We start from the raw sequence: 18,048 nt of genomic DNA, 5'->3' as shown, positions 1-18,048 counted from the left end.
TATTCAGAGTGAAGGAAAGACTGGCAGCAAGGGGCCACTGGAGAAAAATAGAGCCTAAGTTCCCTTTCCCCAACCTCTGTCATGTGGGAGCTTGTGGGAGGTAGCGAGGCTCCAGGGAAGAGGGTTTGTGATGAACACTTCCAGAGACAGCAGAAAATGAAAACTGTGACCACATAGTTCCCTGTGCTGGGGTGGGAGTGAAGTGCTGCTCTGCAAAGGAGAAAAGATGAGATTAAACTCAAGAAATAGACAGCAGGCAGCAGGGTGGGCTGTCGTCTTAGAGCAAGAATTGAACAGAACTTTGTTGTTGTTTTTCCCAAGACAGGGTCTTAGTAAGTATCTGTGGCTGTCTTAGAACTCACTGTGGAGACCTGGCTGACCACAAGCTCCCAGGTGTCCACCTGCCTTTGCCTGCAAAGCACTGGGACTAAAGGTGTGCACCACCACCTCTGACTGTGAGAGTTCCTCCTAAAGCAGGGGATGATGGGCACAAAGAAGTCTCTGAGGAAGACTAGAGATCCAGGTGGTGATTCATCCTATAATCCTAGTACTTTGGAGGCTGAGGCAGGAGGATTGCATGAGCGTGAAGCCACTGTTGTGGCCTGTACAGTTTCAGGTCAGCCCAGAGGGGAGGAAAAATGGAGACTGCAGTAAACCTAGCTGGTGAACAACTGAATTTGTAAATGGAATAAACCAGGTAGAAAAAGTTAAAAACAAAAAACAAAGCAAGACCAAGCCCCCTTTTTTAGGGCTTGAGAATAGATGGCTCAGTGGTTAGAGCATGTGTTGCTCTTGCCGAGGACCCCCAGGTTCTGTTTCCAGCACCACACGGTGCTCCACAGTCACCTGTAATTCTGGTTTCACTTCTGGTGCTGCTGGGATTACCAGTCTGCAGTGCCGCAACTTCCTGAAAGGGCTTTCCAAAGGTGTGCGGTATGATGGCTCAGGCCTTTTCATTTTGTACGCATCTATACGTGTGTGCATGCTCATGTACACATACTCATGTGAGTGTATGCAGGTGCATACTCAGGTGCATGTGTGATCACAGGAAGACCTCGGGTTTAGGTCCTTACCTAGTTTGAGACAGGGTCTCTTTATTTTCCTTTCCCTCTGCTCGCCAGGTTAACTGAGTTGAATGCTCCCAGAGTTTCCTTCTTCACTCCCATCTCCTGATCAGTGCTGGGATTACAGATGTGTGTTGCTGCACCTGGCTTCTCTGTCTGTCTGTCTGTCTCTCTCTCTCTCTCTCTCTCTCTGTCTCTCTATTTATTTATTTATTTGGTTTTTCGAGACAGGACTTCTCTCTGTAACAGTCCTGGCTGTTCTGGAACTAGGTCTTGTAGACCAGACTCGCCTCAAACTCACAGAGATCCACCTGCCTCTACCTCCTGAGTACTTGGATTAAAGGCGTGGCCACCACCGCCCAGTGTATCTGGCTTTACTGGGGATTTAAACTCAGGTCTTCAGATTTGTATAGGAGGTGCTTTATCCACTGAACCATCATGTTGGCCACGGAAATAACTGAAAATAAGTTTTGTTTTTTTAAAAAAAATACTAACTTATATGTAAGATACATAATACATACATATATATGTGTACACACACATTGGATTTTTGAGGTTGGATTTCTGTATATAGCTCTGGCTATCTTGTAACTAACTTTTTAGACAAGGCTAGCCTCAAACTCACAGACATCCACCTGCCTCTGCCTCCTGAGTGCTGGGATTAAAGGTAAGATACTTTTTTAAAAAGATTTATTTATTTATTATATATACAGTGTCCTGTCTACACATATGCCTGCAGAATAGAAGAGGACACCAGATCTCATTATAGATCTGGTGGTTGCTGGGAATGGAACTCAGAACCTCTGGAAAAACAGCCAGTGCTCTTAACCTCTGAGCCATCTCTCCAGCCCAAGATACTTTTTAAAAATTAAAACAAAAATTATACTGATAGTGTGTGTATTTGCGATGGAAACACATGTGCACGCATTCATGCCACTGCGCAAATGTGGATGCCAGAGGACACCTTGCAAGAGTTCATTCTTTCTCTGTGTGGCTTCCAGGGATGGAACTCAGGTCCTTAGACTTGGTGACTTGTGTCTTTACTTGCTGAGTTATCTCACCAGCCCCAAGGGTAACTTAGAGAAAAAAAAACCAAACCATCAACAGTAGATCTTCAAATAGACTTGAATTAATTTCATCAACGATCCAATGATGGATGAGTGGCACAGAATGTAAACATTCAAAGATTTGCTTTCATATGTGTTCTGTCTTAAGCACCCAGACCTTTAGGGCAAGTAGGTTTTTTTTTTTTTTGGTTTGTTTGTTTGTTTGTTTGTTTTGAGTCAGAGTCTTCTGTCTGCCAGGCTAGCCCATAACTGACGACTGTATAGTTGAGAATGACATTGAACTTCTGGTCCTTCTGCCTTTGCCTTCTGAACGCTGGGATTTCAGGTGTGGACCAGCAGCATATCTGATTCATGCCAGCCCCTGAGACTGATCGACTCCACAGCCTTTTTCCTGGGCAATCATTCCTGATCTGCCTGAACTGCATCCTCATTTTAGGGGCAACTAAATACTTTACTTCAATTCTTCTTCATTTTGCCCTAATAAGGTGAAAAGAAAAAGCCCTTATTTTTGCTGTGCATTTGTGTGTGGTTGTGTCTATTAGTGCATACAGTTGATTAACTATAACAATACTTTGGGCTTTTCTTTGTCTTTGTGAAGTCTGAGAGACCCTGACTCTGCAAAATAGGTCCACTTCATTGTTACAGACTGTACAGGACTTTATAATCTGCATTTGATCCTTCTGTGAGGTGAATGTTCTTCTCCAGGATCATACAGCATCTCTTACTATCACTGGCAGGAGAAAAGACAGTAACATGCCATACAGTTAACATCTGTGAATAATTTCTGTTTCTCCAGAGCTTACTGTGTACTAGTGATGGTCTTAAGCTCAGTGATCCTTAGAACCTAGTGATGTTATAGCTACTGTTATAACAGAACATTAGAATATTAGAAAGGAAGTAGCGTTACATTTTGTGTATGTGTTTATTTATGTGTGAGTGCAGTGGTGGGTATGTGGAGGTCAGGGGATCATTTTCAGGAACTGGTTCTCTCCTCCCACCATGTGGGACTGAACTCAAATTGTCAGATTTGGTCCACTGAGTCACCTGTCAGCCCCTAAATAACATCTTTTTTTTTTATAAAGATTTTATTTATTATGTATACAATACAGTGTGCTGCCTCCATGTATGACTGCAGGCCAGAAGAAGGCACCAGATCTCATTGTAGATGGTTGTGAGCCACCATGTGGTTGCTGGGAATTGAACTCAGGACCCCTGGAAGAACAGTCAGTGTCCTTAACCTCTGAGCCATCTCTCCAGCTCCCCAAATAACATCTTTTAAAAGCAGAATTTGTTCTATTTTAGGTACATGTATGTGTGTGTGTATTTTTTTAATTAACTTTTTCTTTTGGGCATGTGGTGTGTGTGTGCGTGCTCGGCTGATATCAGGTGTCCTCCTCCGTTGATCTTCACCTTATATACTGAGGCAGACTTTCAGTTGAACCTAGAGCTCACCTATACTGCAAGTCTCACTAGCCAGCTTGCCCAGAGATACCCTGTCTGCCATCCAGTTGTAGGGATTACAGGCAGGTTGTCACACTCACCTTGTATCTGTCTGGCTTCTAGATATCTTCCTCATACTTCTATAGCCAGTGCTCTGTCCACTGAGAACTCCCCAACCCGTTTCTCGTGTAGTCTAAGCTGGTCTTGAACTCCCGCTCTTCTGGCCTCTACTCTACAAGAGCTGAGAGCTCGCAGGTGAATACCGTCATGCCTGACTTAGAAGTTTTATTTACTTTTATCATTGTGTATATGATGTGTGTGGGGGCATGTATGCTACAGCATGTATGTGGAGGTCAGAACAACTCTGGGAGTCAGTTCTCTCCCTCCACTTTTATGTGGGTTCCAAGGATTGATTTAGGGAACACAGGTAGCCAGGCTTGTGCCGCAGATGCCTTTACCTCTCCCCAGCCATCTTACTGCCTTCCCTCACCTCCCATCCTCCTTCTCTTTTATTTTTATTACATTTATTTCTTTATTTGTGTTTGTTTGCTTCTGTATACATATATGCCATGGACAAGTGTGGAGATCAGAAGACAACTTGCAGGACTCGGATCTTCCCCTTTCACTGTATTGATCTGGAGGACTGAACTCCAGATCAGGGCATTAACCCTGGCAGCAAGCATCCTTTACCTAGAGCTAGTTTGTTTCTTTGAAATATGCTCTTGCTGGATGGCATGGTTAGAACTCTTTATAGAACAGACTGGTCGTGAACTCAAAGTAAACCTGCTTTACCTTTCCAAATGGTGGGATTATAGGTGTGTGATACCATAAACAACTCTGTTTTGTATTTCTTAGAAACATTTTTTTAGGGGCTGGAGAGATGGCTCCGAGGTTAAGAGCACTGACTGCTCTTCCAGAGGTCCTGAGTTCAATTCCCAGCAACCACATGGTGGCTCACAACCATCTATGAGACCTAGTGCCCTCTTCTGGCGGGCAGGCATACATGCAGACAGAACATTGTATACATAATAAATAAGTAATTTTAAAAAAGAAAAAAACTTTTTTTAACAAATTGCTAAACATTTAGTCAGGGTAGCAAAAAATGTAGTACTTTGTAAAGAAACTATTTTTGAAAATTTTTGTTTGTTTTATGTGTTCGGTATTTTGATTGCATGTATGTGAGTGCACCACGTGGGTGCCTAGTGGAGACCTAGGGGCTGGAGTTAGAGATGGCTGTGAGCCATCCTTTGGGTTCTGGGAATTGAACCCAGGTTCTCTGGAAAAACAGCTCTTGCTCTTAACTGCTGCGCCATTTCTCAGATACTACTCTCCCCAACCTCTCACTTTTTTGGATTTTTGGGACAGGGTTTCTCTGTGTGACAAACAGTTCTGGCTCTCCTGGAACTCACTGTAGACCAGACTGGCCTCAAACTCACAAAGATCCTCTGCTTCCCAAGTGCTGGGATTAAAGGCATGTGTTACCATCGCCCGCCCTCCCCCTCACTTATTTACTGTGTAGCTGAGGATGACTCCTGGTCCTTCTGTCACCTCCAAGTGCTGGAATTACAGGTATAGACAGACCTGGTGGTGTTAGCTGGTGGAAGAGGCTCTAACTCTGAGCCACTTTGAGAGTAAATATGATTTGAGAGTAAATATGATTTGGTTGGATCTTACACTTGGAATATTAGATTCTAGTCATTCCATCACATTAGGAAGGGTGACGTGCAAATATTTAATGTTTTGGATGAGCTCACTTTATTTATCTCTGTTAATGAGGCCTTTGATGTTTTGTAGACAATCTGCTTCCTTTTGATTGAGAGCATTCCAAACTGTGGTCCCCCTGGGCTCTCTTCACATTGCTGTGGTGCAGAAGATTTAAAATCAGGTATGGCTGAGAGGCCCCAAGTCCCTCAGTGAAATTCTCTCCTTGAGTTGGCTTTACACTCTCTGATTTGTTTATCATTTGGGTTTCTTTTTTGTGGTGGCCTTTTAGCTGATGTTCACAAGGAATAGAGTCACGTGATGTATGAAGGGAAACATATACACTTCTCTGAGGTTGACAATAAGCCCTTGTGCTCATATAGCCCCAAACTGTGCAAGCAGCGGCGACTCAACGGTTACGCTTTCTGTATCAGACACGTTCTGGAAGACAAGACTGCCCCCTTCAAGCAATGTGAATATGTGGCCAAGTATAACAGCCAGCGCTGTACCAACCCCATTCCCAAATCAGAGGATCGTAGGTAAGAACCACCTTGGGGCTGGGTGTGGGTCATTAACAGTCTTGGAATTTTGTCTCTCTGATACTGTTTCTTTTCAGTGTGTTAAATTTCAGTGTTGAGTCCTGGGACTGTCCAAGGAAACTTTGGAGTACTCTGGGGGTAAGAAAGAACAATTTCTTTTAAGTGGACCAGTGCATTTTAAGGGTCTTTTAAAGTACGTCTGGGTATTTTCTTCTTTTATTGATATCATAGACTTCTAGATATTTAAGAGTGTCCTCCTCCTCCCTTCCAAAAACTGCTGCTAACTCTTGAAGTGCTGCTCTGTTTGGTGGGTGGCCACTTAAGAAACTGCTGGTCTTCCTGCCCTCTGGCTGCTACAGGGTAGGAACTGGCTAAGCGCTGCCATCAGTATTGATTTGGGTCTTGGGGAAAAAGTGCCTGCATGAAAAGTAATAAAAGATGTAATAGTTGGAAAAGAACTTAAACTAATGAAACAGTCATTAGATTTGCTCCATAACAGATATCGAAGTCATGATTGACATTGTTTTCTACTGTGGCCTTTTATGATTAAATTGTCCCACATGCATTATGTTTATGAAATTGGATTTTCACTTTTTAAAAAATAATTTAATTATCCTCTTTATATTTTTCTAGCATTTTTGAATTTTAACAATTTAATTTTTTTTAAAGATTTATTCATTTATTTACTATGTGTACCTGCACCCCAGAAGAGGGCACTAGATCTCATTACAGATGGTTGTGAGCCACCATGTGGTTGCTGGGAAGTGAACTCATGACCTATGAAAGAAGTGTCAGTGCTCTTAACCGCTGAGCCATCTCTCTAGCCCCCAACAATTATTTTTAGAATCAGAAAAAAGCTAATCCTTATTATCTTACATGTCACAAGATAATGCCACAGAGTGTCAGAGAACAAAACACTCTGGAGGCTCGCTGGAGAATCTGGTCATGGATGCAGGGGTGGAGTGGACCTCATTTTTAAACCGACACTGTCAGCTGTGGCAGATGTTTCTCATAGGTGGTCGCTTACACTGAAGTCTAACACTTAGAACCGTTAGCCAATTGCTCCACAACTACAGATGTTTGTGCCCCCTTTCTGGATGGGGTGTTGGATAACCCTTCTGTCACCAAAAGTCAGTCCCTCAGCCCTGGGGAGGATACTGTTTCCTGTTCTTCAAGAAGACACTGGTGTCCTTCTGGGTCTCCTGTCTCAGGGAGATGCACCTCATAATTTGCCACATACAGTATGTGGCACCTTCTTGGCCCAGATACTGACCACACAGAGCTAAGCCTAGGGTTCAAGAAAGGCTTTAAGAAGCGTTGGTGAGTAGTTGTGCAGCCTGAGGGAGAAGTGATCAGTCCACCAGACTTTGTGATGGATGAGGGACTAGGACAGCCGTGGTCTCTCATCCTCCCTCTCTCATCCCAGCTGCTGGAGCGGGGTGTGTCGACGAGGATGGAGTCTGAGCAGGCCCTTTGCACCTTCTTTTAGGGGTCTCGGTTGATTTCCTCTGCGTCTTAGCAAATGAACATTTTCTACCTCAGTGGAGGTCAGATTCCCAATTTTTTTTCTTCTCTTTGCCCTTACTTATGCTATGGCAGTGGAGAGGTCCCCAGAGCAGTAGGCAGCACTAGACTAGGAGGAAGGGATTTGGCTTCAGGATACCATTCTTGAGACCATTATTAGAGAATAACGACGAGAATCTGGCTGAGGCGGTAGGTAGTGCTGGAGTCACCCCGAAAGCGATGGTCCTCCTGGAAGCGGAGACCCATGTTAGGTCACTGGAGTGCCTTGGAGATGGGCATAGGCAGGACATAGGGACTGGCATCAGCTATGATGGAAAGAGTTTCATTTAGGGTCGGGCTGGCTGTCATGGTAAAAGTAAAAATGCTTCAGATCCCCAAGAGGCTGCAGTGGCAAAAACGCTGCAGGTCCCTAAGCGGCGGCAGTGGGCAGCAGGTCCCGAGAGCAGCCAGTCCCAGGCCCAAGTGGCTGCAGTGGGCTACGAGTCCCACATAGGAAGCCGCATGGTGGGTGAGAAACCTCGATGGGGCAACCAGTCCCACCAGGAGAGACAGACAGATAGATGGTCACGCTATGAGACCGTGCCGCAGGTCTCCCTGGCAAGGAGCCATGCGGCAGGTGAGAGACATGGATAGGCACACCATGCAGAGTGAGGTTGGATATTTATTTAGTGGTTATGGAGGGGGAGAAGAGGAGAGAGAGAGAGAGAGAGAGAGAGAGAGAGAGAGAGAGAGAGAGAGAGAGAAACAGAAGGGAGGGAAGGGAAGAAGTGGGACCAAAACTGCCTCTTAGAGAGAGAGCCAGAAAAAGAGAGAGACTCCTGCAAGCAGGAAGGAAGATCTTCCTGCCCCAGCAGGTGGGTGGAGGGGGGACTACCTCCCTTACCCCCCCAAGAGACAGGACAGATCATTACCATGCACCCCTGTGCCCAGGGTCGGCCGCTGCTGCAGGAGACTCTGGCTCTCTGGGACTCTGCTAGATGCCCAACCTCACCCCCCTTGCTGACTGTGTTTTCACTTTAAGGGCAGACTTTTGCCATTAGAATTTTTGAATTTATTAAGAACATTGTGCTATTTTTTCTCTGCTTTACATTGTGCTTTTTGTTTGTTTAGTTTTATCTTTTTCTAGACAGGGTTTTTCTATGCAGCCCTGGCTACATTGTGCTATTTTTAAGAAATGGGTTGTAATTGATTGTCTTTTACAGTCTTAGGAAAACTTTCACTTATGTCCTTCCTGCTTCTTCCCATCCTCCAGGTTACAGTGATCATGTTGGAACACGGTTTTAGATACTTTGTTGGGTAGAAAATTAATCCTCTTCTTTTCTAACACAGACTCCCTCTGTGTTTATGTGTTGTCCTTGTTTACAGTAGATAAATGTTAACTTGCATAGACTGGCCAAAAAAACCCATATATTCTTTATGTCATAAATTTTGTTGTTTTTTGTTTTGTTTTTGGTTTTTTTTGTTTCTTGGGTTTTTTTTTGTTGTTTTTTTTTGTTTTGTTTTGTTTTGTTTTGCAAGACAAGGTTTCTCTGTAGCTTTGGAGCCTGTCCCAGAACTAGCTTTTGTGGACCAGGCTGGCCTCAAAGTCACAGAGATCTGCCTGCTGTCGTGAGTATTTTTTATTTTCAGTGGGAGTTCACCAGAGTGAGCTTATAGAGAGGTGATTTGGGGGTTCTCTTTTAGAATTTCAGATTACAGAGCCTAAAATTCAGAAACAGGTGCTTAGCGCAGCAAGGAAGAAAACACTGACCTCCTTAATGTGTGCGTGGTTCTTGGGAACTGAGGGGTGATCCCTCACCCGTCTCTAATACCAGCCCTCTCTGGGTCACTCAGGTGCCACTGTAAATGCATCACCGTAGTGCTCAGTTTTGGTTATCATTCATGGCACTTCTCTCCTTGGCTTCCTTTTCATTTGAGCAAAGCGAGTACTATCTTATTAGGGAGATCAGAAGAGAACGCTGATCTTTATTTATTTATTTATTTATTTATTTATTTATTTATTTATTTATTATTTTGGTCTTTTGAGACAGGGTTTCTCTTGTGTAGTCCTGTCTGTCCTGGAACTCACTCTAGACCAGGCTGGCCTCAAACGCACAGAGATCCACCTGCCTCTGCCTCCTGAGTGCTGGGATTAAAGGCATGGGCCACCACCACCCGACTTGAGCTGTTTGTCTTAAAGAGGGACAATTTTTCCTAACTGAACTAGAAGGCTTTGTTCTGTACAACATTTAAAATAAATACACAAAACACAGATTTGACACTCTACCTGGGGAAATGGTTGATTGATTAGGTAGGCTTTTGTGAGCTGCTCAGCATTGGTGTTTGGATCTGGACCCTGCTCCTCATGATTGAGTAGTGAACACTCTTAGCTACCTAGACACCTCTTTCTCCCTGACTTCTAACTTAAAATATAAAATCCTACCTTACCATTCTTTGTCTGGTCCCCTGGAACTGGAGTTACAGAAGAGCTGTGAGCTGCCATGTGGGTGCTGGGAATTGAACCTGGGTCCTCTGGAAGAATAGCTAGTGCTCTAATCACTGAGCCATTTCTCCAGCTCCTCCTAACCCTTTTTTATTTTGAGATAAAATTCTTGCTATGTGTCCCAGGCTGGCCTCAAACTTGTTGTCCTCCTCCCTTGGTATTCTGAGTAGCTGGACTTGTTAGTGTGTGACTGCTGTGTTTCCCTCTTTGACTGTTATGTTTTGATTCTGTGGTTCAAGTCCCCCAGACTGGGCTTGAACTACTTGTATTGAGGAAAGAGTCTGAACTCCTGGTCTTTCTGCCTCTCTCCCTCACAAGTCTTGGATTAAAGGCTGGTATACCAATACTGGTATTCTTCATTCTTCTTCTTTTTAACTTCTTAGTTACTAGTCTTTCCTAACACTGCTTCCCTCACTGTCCAGTCTTAGGACACTGTTTAGTGTAGAATATATGTGGGGTCTGCTCAATGCCGTGTAGAGATGTCACTTGCTTGCTTCAGTAATGGGTTCCTTCTTCAGAGATAGCTTTGGGGAGCACTGACAGACTCCAGGAGGGTGTATCTCCCTCTTGCAGCTTCATAATACATAATTCTTGGAGAAGTTTTTCAGCAGAAACAAGCAACAATAAAATTACTATGTCATTTTGGTTAAGCCACAATTTTCCAAACTAACTTAAGTGTGGGGTACTATTTTGATGGCACACTTGTTAATGTGCTGTGGGAACATGAAGAATACGGATTAGAGAATATTTTGTTCCACAAACTCTTGACAGATTTTCAGTATGGCTAATTGGTATAACAGGTCTTTGTTTTCTCATTATGTACAGGGACTGTATCATTCATGGTATCTAAGTTACAGAGGTAGTCTGCCCGTTGATGAAGTCATCATGAGCTTTAATTTTATTTCAAACCCCATTTTGGTCAGTTTCCCCTGGGGAAGTGGGCAAATTCAGTTTTGTAGATGTAGTGGAGTAATCTGAATCAAGGATCTTATTTCAGTGCCTACTTCAGCTGGGCTGCAGGGGGCAGTCTGTGTTCTTACATCTCTGCCTACTGAAATGCTCATTCCACTAACCATGCTTAGTCCCTGCTCCCTTGTGTGTGTGGGTGTGTATGGGTGTGATGTGTGTGTGGTGTGTGTCAGTGTGTGGTGTCAATGTGTATGTGTTTGTGTTTTGTGTTGGGCATGTGTGTTTGGTGTTTATGAGTGTGTGGGTATGTTTGCTGTGAGTGAGTGGGTGTGAGTGTGCTGTGTGTGTGTTTGATATGTGTGTGGGTATGTTTGGTGTGTGGGACTCTGGGTGTGAGTGTGCTGTGTGTGTGACTGTGTGTGCATGTGTTTGGTGTGTGTGTGTGTGTGTAACTGTGTGGGTGTGTTTGGTGTGTATGAGTATGTTGTGTGTTTGGTGTGTGTAACCTGTCAGGGTTGTGTTACACCATCTTTGTAACTCAGGAACTGAAGTAGCTTTGGAATATAATGTTTTTTCCCCAAGAGACTTTTAGGTGATCTTCAGACTGGATGAGCTCTCTGTGTGCTGTGAGCCCCGAGCACAGCTGTGTGAGACAGTCAGGTTGCTGTCCAGCTGCTCACCAGGGGACAGACCTGCTTTTGTCTGCTGGCCGCTGCGCTGGAGACAGCTGGAGAGGAATGAGAGTTGCTTTTCCATTTTATTTTTTGAGCTAGTGTCTTGCTGTGTGGCCCAGGACTTTGGACTTATGGTCTCCTACCTAACTCTTCTAAGTGTTAGTATTACAGGCTGTGCTACATATTTCTGGCTAGAACTTTGTTGTTTTGTTGATTTTTGAAGACAGGATTTCTTTATGTAGTCCTGGCTGCCCTGGAACTCACTCTGTAGATCAGGCCTCAAACTCAGAGATTCACTCGCCTCTGCCTCTGGAGTGTTGGGTTTAAGAACATGCACCACCACTGCCTGGCTGGCAATATATAACTGTTTTTTTTGTTGTTGTTGTTGTTGTGGTTTCTAGAGATTGGGTCTACAAACTAGCTTTGAACTCTTGTTCCTCTTACACCTTTCAAGTGCTAGGATTAGAGGCCTGTGCTACCACACCTGGCCTGGGCCTTCTGATCTGTAGTATATTAGGATTTAAACTCTGTAGTGTGTACATTTATATGTGTAGATGAAGAGCATTCTCTAACATGTGTCCACTGTTGCAGGTACTGCAACAGCCACTTGCAGGTACTTGGCTTTATCCCGAAAAAAGAGAGGAAGAAAAAGAATGATCCGGTAGATGAGGTGAAGGTCAGGCACCAGATGGACGCCATGGCGTTTAGCCTGACAGTGCCTACGCTGGCCCTGAAGATGCCCAATGGACTGGATAGCTTGTCCCTCTCTCCACCTGGGTCGAGAGTCCCTCTCCACTACCTGGAAACTGAGTTCGAAGACCCCTTTGCTTTCAATGAGGAAGATGATGACCTAAAGAAAGGGGCGACCGTGAAAAAGAAGTTGCAGAGCAAGTTGGCTCAGAACCGGCAGCGCCAGAGAGAGACAGAGATTTTGAAAGTTCGGCAAGAGCACTTTAGCACCCCTCCTGCGCCTCCACAGCAGCAAGCCCACTTGTCACCTCTCTCCACTTCTGTAAAGCCTCCAGCGCCACCGCAGGGCTCAGTCTGCAAGTCACCTCAACCTCAGAACACCAGCCTACCAATGCAGGGAGTGGCCCCCACCACACACTCTATAGCACAAACAAGGCAGGCCTCTAACAAGAGGCCTCTGACCCTCCTTCCATCCAGTCGGGCTCCCATCTCAGATGCCCCCAGGACTGACCGAATTCTCATGAACGCCAGCGCCTTCTCTCCACACTTGTCCTGTATAAGCCGACTGCAGAGACTGGTGAAACTGTGTGCCCAGAAGCATCAGCTGGACGCAGACCTGTTCCCTCACCTAGGTGGGTCGGCCGCTCTCTTACTATCTATTCTGTGTGGCATCTGTCTGTCACAGTTGTGCATTTCAGCAGACCATACACTTAAAGCATGCTTCTGCATGGGAGATACCTGGTGAATAGACACAGGTCTGAATTGACCGTTTAGAATTTCTGTCATAACTTTTGAAAATTAAACTCTTGAAATTCTAAAAATGATTTTTTAACAATTACGTATGAACATATAATGTATTCTCATTATATTTAATCCCCCATTGCTTTTTGTGTCTCCCTCTTCCAGTGAACCCGTTTCTTCTTAACCTAGTTCCTTTTCTGCTGTGCTAAGTTTGATTAGCTTTGCTTTCGTGAGCATGGAGATAATGAAAGCTTTCATTATTATTATAGCCACATATAAAAAATGGTTGTGCTTGGTTGTATTCTCTGTGTATCAGTATCTGTGCGTTCATTGAAGTTGTTGGTATCTTAGGAGGGCCTTGCTGTGTTGCATAGACTGACCAGTTCTTAGCTCAAAGGATGTTTCTGCCTCAGCCTCAGGAGACTTTCCTGCAATCTGTGAACCAGGCACTGTATCACTGTCTACTGTGGGTAACGTCTTTATCTTTGCTCAGAGTTCTTTCCTTTAGACTTTGTGAATAAGCCAGGCAGTGCCACACGACTGTTATCTCAGCACTTGGGAGGCAGAGCAGGAAGATTGTTCCAAGTTGGAGGCCAGCCTAGTCTACTTAGCGAGTTCCAGGACAGTCAAGGTTTTGTAGTGAACCCCAGTCCCCCAAAAACATCATTGAAGAAATGATATTAGTGCTCATGGTAGTTCATATTTATGCTTGAAAAATAAGAAAAGATAAGACTTATTTTACTTTTTACTTTGTGTGTTGTGTGTGTGCACTTGTGTGTTGTGTGTGTGCACTTGTGTGTTGTGTGTGTGCACTTGTGTGTTGTGTGTGTGCACTTGTGTGTTGTCTGTGCACTTGTGTGTTGTGAACACAAGTGGAGGAATCTGGGGATTGAATTCATGTTGAACTGTTTCATAAATGCTTTTACCATTGAGCAAGAGGAAAGTTTTGTTATTTATTTTTTTATTTTACTTGTTTTTCAAGACAGGGTTTCTGTGTAGCCTTAGTTGTTCTGGAACGCTGTAGACTAGGTTGGTCTTGAACTCACAGAGATCCGCCTACCTCTTTTTCCCGAGTGCTGGGATTAAAGGCATGCTCCACTGTCTTTCCCTGAGAATACATATTTTTAAAGATATGTTTTAATTGCCTGTAGATATGTCTGTCTGTATGAGGATTTCTTTGCACTGAAGTGCAGGTACCCACAGAGTTCGGAATTGAATGTTGGATTCCTTGGCTGCTGGGAACTGAATTCAAGTCTTCTGCAAGATCAGTATGTATTATTAACTTCTGAGCCATCTCTTCAGCCCCAAGAACATAGTTTTGAATGTGTTACGAGCTAAAATTCTACCCATAGGAAGAATTCTTTATTTCCTTGATATGGTAGCAATAGAACTGCCAGTAAAGAATATGAATAGCAGAAGGAATATAAGTGCAGGCCAGGCAGTGATGACATGCTCCTTTAATTCCAGCACTTGGGTGCAGAGGCGTACTGATCTCTAAGAGTTCAAGGCCAACCTGGTCTACAGAGGGAGTTCCAGGACAACAAGGGCTTCCTAGAGAAACCCAATCTTGAAAAAGCAAAAAAGAAATATGAGTGGTCAATGGAAACCTTAATTCCCATAGCAGGCTGGGAAATAAAACAATGATTGCCAGACTAGAAAAATCCTCTTGGTGGACATGTGATATTTATACATTGTTGGTGAACAGTGTGACTCTCAGCTAATTATAGAATAAGTAGTTTGGGGCTTCTGATTGCTCGCTGTAGTCTAGCACTTTGGAGATTGAGGCAAGAAAATTAGCTTGAGTTTTAAACCTGTCTTGGCTTTAGAGTGAGTCCCTGTTTCAGAATCAATACGAGGAGCCAGAGAGATGGCTCAGCAGTTAAGAACACTTCTAGTTCCCTCTTCTGGATTCCAAGGGTACCCATAGATAGGTGGCATACTCTTATATACTCTTCTTTTTGAGACAGGGTTTCTCTGTGTAGCTTTGCAGCCTGTCCTGGAACTTGCTCTGTAGACCAGGCAAGAGATCCACCTGTCTCTGCCTCCTGAGTGCTGGGATTAAAGGTGTGCGCCACCACAACCACCCAGTTCTTATATACTCTTAAAAAATAATCTTAAAAAATAAACTTGTGTTCAATTCCCAATACCCACATTGTGGCTTTCAGCTACTTGAGACTCCAGTTACAGATGATCTGGTGCTTTTCCCTGCCCTCCATGGGCACCAGGCATGTACATAGTACACAGATATACATGCAGGCAAAACACTCATACCCATAAAATAGTCAAAACCCAAAAAACTACACATATACAAATACATATGTAATATATGGGATATATATAGTATTTTATATACATAGTTATCAAGTTGAGATTCTACCCTAGCTGTAAATATTGAAATGTATGGATATATATGCAGTGTTTATTGTATAATTGCTTACAGAATTAGCAGTTTGATGCTAACTTGAATGAGTCATGTGCATATATGTTTTATACACTGTGGCACAGCTGTTGTGAAGAGTGAGTCTGACTGGGCTGTATTTAGTGTGACTTACTGGTGGAAGAAAGTCAAGAGGAATTATGTTCTCTTTTGTAAGAACTAGGTAAACAGAAGGAAGTATGCAAGAGCATTAGTATATCCATTGCTCATGTATGTGCATAGATATTTGCCTGTATAGGTGAAATACAGATCCCAGGCTGTTGACATTGCCTACCCATGGGAATGGATTGGGATGGGAGGTTTTATTGTAAATGAGAGTGGTGGGCTTTCTTCTAGACCTCTTAACTTGCTTACCTGGTATTAAATTATTTGAATAAAACTTCTGGATTATAGTAAGTAAAATAATAAGATATCCCCAAGTCTATTAAATATCCATTTGTAAATGACCTTGGTAAATTCTATAAAGTAGGTGAAATTGAGTTCCTTTTATACATACTTAATCAGAACCTTTTTAAAAATCTTGCATAATGTATTTTCAAGTTAATATTTTTTTCATATATAGCATGATTTGTCATGGCTGAATTTAAATTCTTTCCAGTTTGTATTACTTTAAACTATTGTAGATTCATAGATTCGCAGCAAATTAGTATCACATCTTTAATTTTCCCTTAAACTGTATAATGAAAACTAGAGTTGCGTGAATGGTATGGAGGGCAGGGGCCGGAGCCTGTGGTGTGGTGCATGTGTGAGGTCAGAGGACAGCTTTGTTAGTTCTCTCCTGCCTTCACCTGGGTTCCAGAGATGGCGCTGGGCCCGGCTTGTTCCATGAGGATCTTTAACCCCTGAGCCGTCTCGCCGGCCCTCTTCCTTTTTCTGTGTAGTAAGTATATATATATGTGTGTACACGTACATGCAAGATCATATGTGCACATGTGAGTGTGGAAGCCGAGGATGTCTTCCTCCTGCACTCTGCTCTGTCATTCTGTCACACACATCAGTGAAAGGCATTGAGGGCTGTGGACATAGCTCATCTGCTGGGTGCCCACAGGAACCACGTTCCCAAGAGCTGCACAAACCTGGTGTAGGAGGTGGACAGGAACATCAGAAGTTTAAGGTCATCTTTTACCTTAATGGACAGCCAAGGCTACAGGAGACTTTATCTCAAAACTAAGGAAGTCTAAACTAAAACTAAGATAATCTAAACTAAAACTAACCTCAGTGAAACCAAAGCTGGTTATCCAGGCTGCAGCTAAAACGGTCCTCAGTCTCTCCTCACACAGCAGAGGCGCTTCATGGATATTTCATGCTTAGTCACACAGTATGCTAGACAGAACTTGGGGTTGAGATGTAATAAAGTAGATAATTTTTAACAGGTAAGAGCACTTGTACGTAAAACTCCCTGTACCCCTGCCATTTGTGTGCCTTTCCAATGCCGAGAGGCGCCTGTGAAGAACCTGGTGACGATCTGAGTTTGGTGCCGCTGCCTGGATTCCTGGTGAAGAAGCGGCAGCTGCCATTGTTGTGTGCGTCACCCGGGTGTGAGTGCACGCAGTGTCTCAGTCATGCTTGGACACACAAATGTCCTGAGACATTGACAGACAATATTTAATAATATAGTTGAATATTTGTCTACATGTTTTATGAACCAGTATTTATTTTGTATTTATTTCTACCTTTTCATCCATTTTTTATATTGAAGCTTTTACTGATAACTAGAACTATTTAAACAGTTATTATTTTTGTAAAGCCTCCCCTCCCTCCTCACTGTTACTTGTTTTCAAATATCTGTAAGACTCTTTTTTGGATGCCTTTATTGTGTGTGTGTGTGTGTGTGTGTGTGTGTGTGTTTGCGCATGTATGAGAGTCGTGGAGCATGCACTGAGGTCAGACAGTTTGTTCTTTCCAAGGATTGAATTCTGGTCCTTAGCCTTGACTGCAAGTACCCTGATGAGCTGCCAGTTCCTGATTTTTTTGTTTGTTGCTTTCAAGGGCCCCGTGAATGACTGCACTACTGTGCCTGCCTGACTCATTTTTCTTCATTTTTTAAAATAAAGTTTACCAAAAATAATCTAATTTTTTTGTTGTTTGTTTGCTTATTTTGTTGTTGTTTTGGGATAGGATTTCTCTGTAACTGCCCTAGCTGTCCCAGAACTCTCTCTAGACCATGCTGGTCTCCAACTCAAAGAACAGTGTGTTTCTGCCTCCTGAGTACTGAGATTAAAGGTGCATGCCACTGCCAACTGGCTTCCTTTTTTGTGACCTAAGACTAGGGAGAGAGATTGTGATGCACTCTGGCCGCCTTCCACGTCTGCACTTCTAGAGAAAGCCAGACTGGGATTCATATTCCTGGCGATCTGGGCTGCTTCTTTCAGTTAGCTGTTAGAACAGGAGATAGTGAGGCCAAGATCAAGTTTTGCTACAGTGGAGAAACACACCTGTCTTCATGTTGCCCAGGGCCACTTTTGCTGCGTGACTCCATTGACACTTTTTCTTGACTGAACATATAAATTACTTTCTCACTACTCTTCTTGTTTCTTGAGTTAGAGTCTTTGATCATGTAGCCCTGGCTGACCTGGAAGTGAACACGAGATCAGGCTGGCCTCATACCCACAGAGATACACACCTGCCTCTCTGTCTGCCTCTCCCTTCCAGATGCTGAGGTGAAAGGCATGAGCCACCGTCTGGCTTTCCTTGTCCTTTTTACTGTTGTGCTTCTGAGAGCTGAACTCTGGCCCGCCTTTCTTCCATCTTTCAAGGGCTGGGATCACAGGCATGTGCCA

The 18,048-nt window shown here is 43.6% G+C and overlaps 1 protein-coding gene across 7 annotated transcripts in view; it reads left to right on the top strand.

The window, feature by feature from the left end:
* The window catches only part of Ino80d (INO80 complex subunit D), a 71,110-nt gene that overhangs the window by 13,961 nt on the left and 39,101 nt on the right, over positions 1–18,048 (top strand). For 5 of the 7 annotated variants that reach the window (XM_085699204.2, XM_085699230.2, XM_085699194.2 and 2 more), the window contains exons 3-5: positions 5,366–5,456; positions 5,565–5,811; positions 11,992–12,722. In XM_085699204.2, coding sequence (XP_085555330.1) covers positions 5,594–5,811; positions 11,992–12,722 — 949 coding nt within the window. In that variant the 5' untranslated portion in view covers positions 5,366–5,456; positions 5,565–5,593. Of the gene's footprint in view, positions 1–5,365; positions 5,457–5,564; positions 5,812–5,888; positions 5,950–11,991; positions 12,723–18,048 lie in introns of all 7 variants that reach the window. The other 2 variants (XM_085699238.2, XM_085699234.2) reach the window with 2 other exon arrangements.

The sequence above is a fragment of the Myodes glareolus genome, chromosome 1 (assembly GCF_982192425.1).
Source record: "Myodes glareolus chromosome 1, mMyoGla1.1, whole genome shotgun sequence".
NCBI lineage: Eukaryota > Metazoa > Chordata > Mammalia > Rodentia > Cricetidae > Myodes > Myodes glareolus.
Note: the sequence above shows the minus strand (reverse complement) of the source record. Positions and strands in the feature narration are given on the sequence as shown.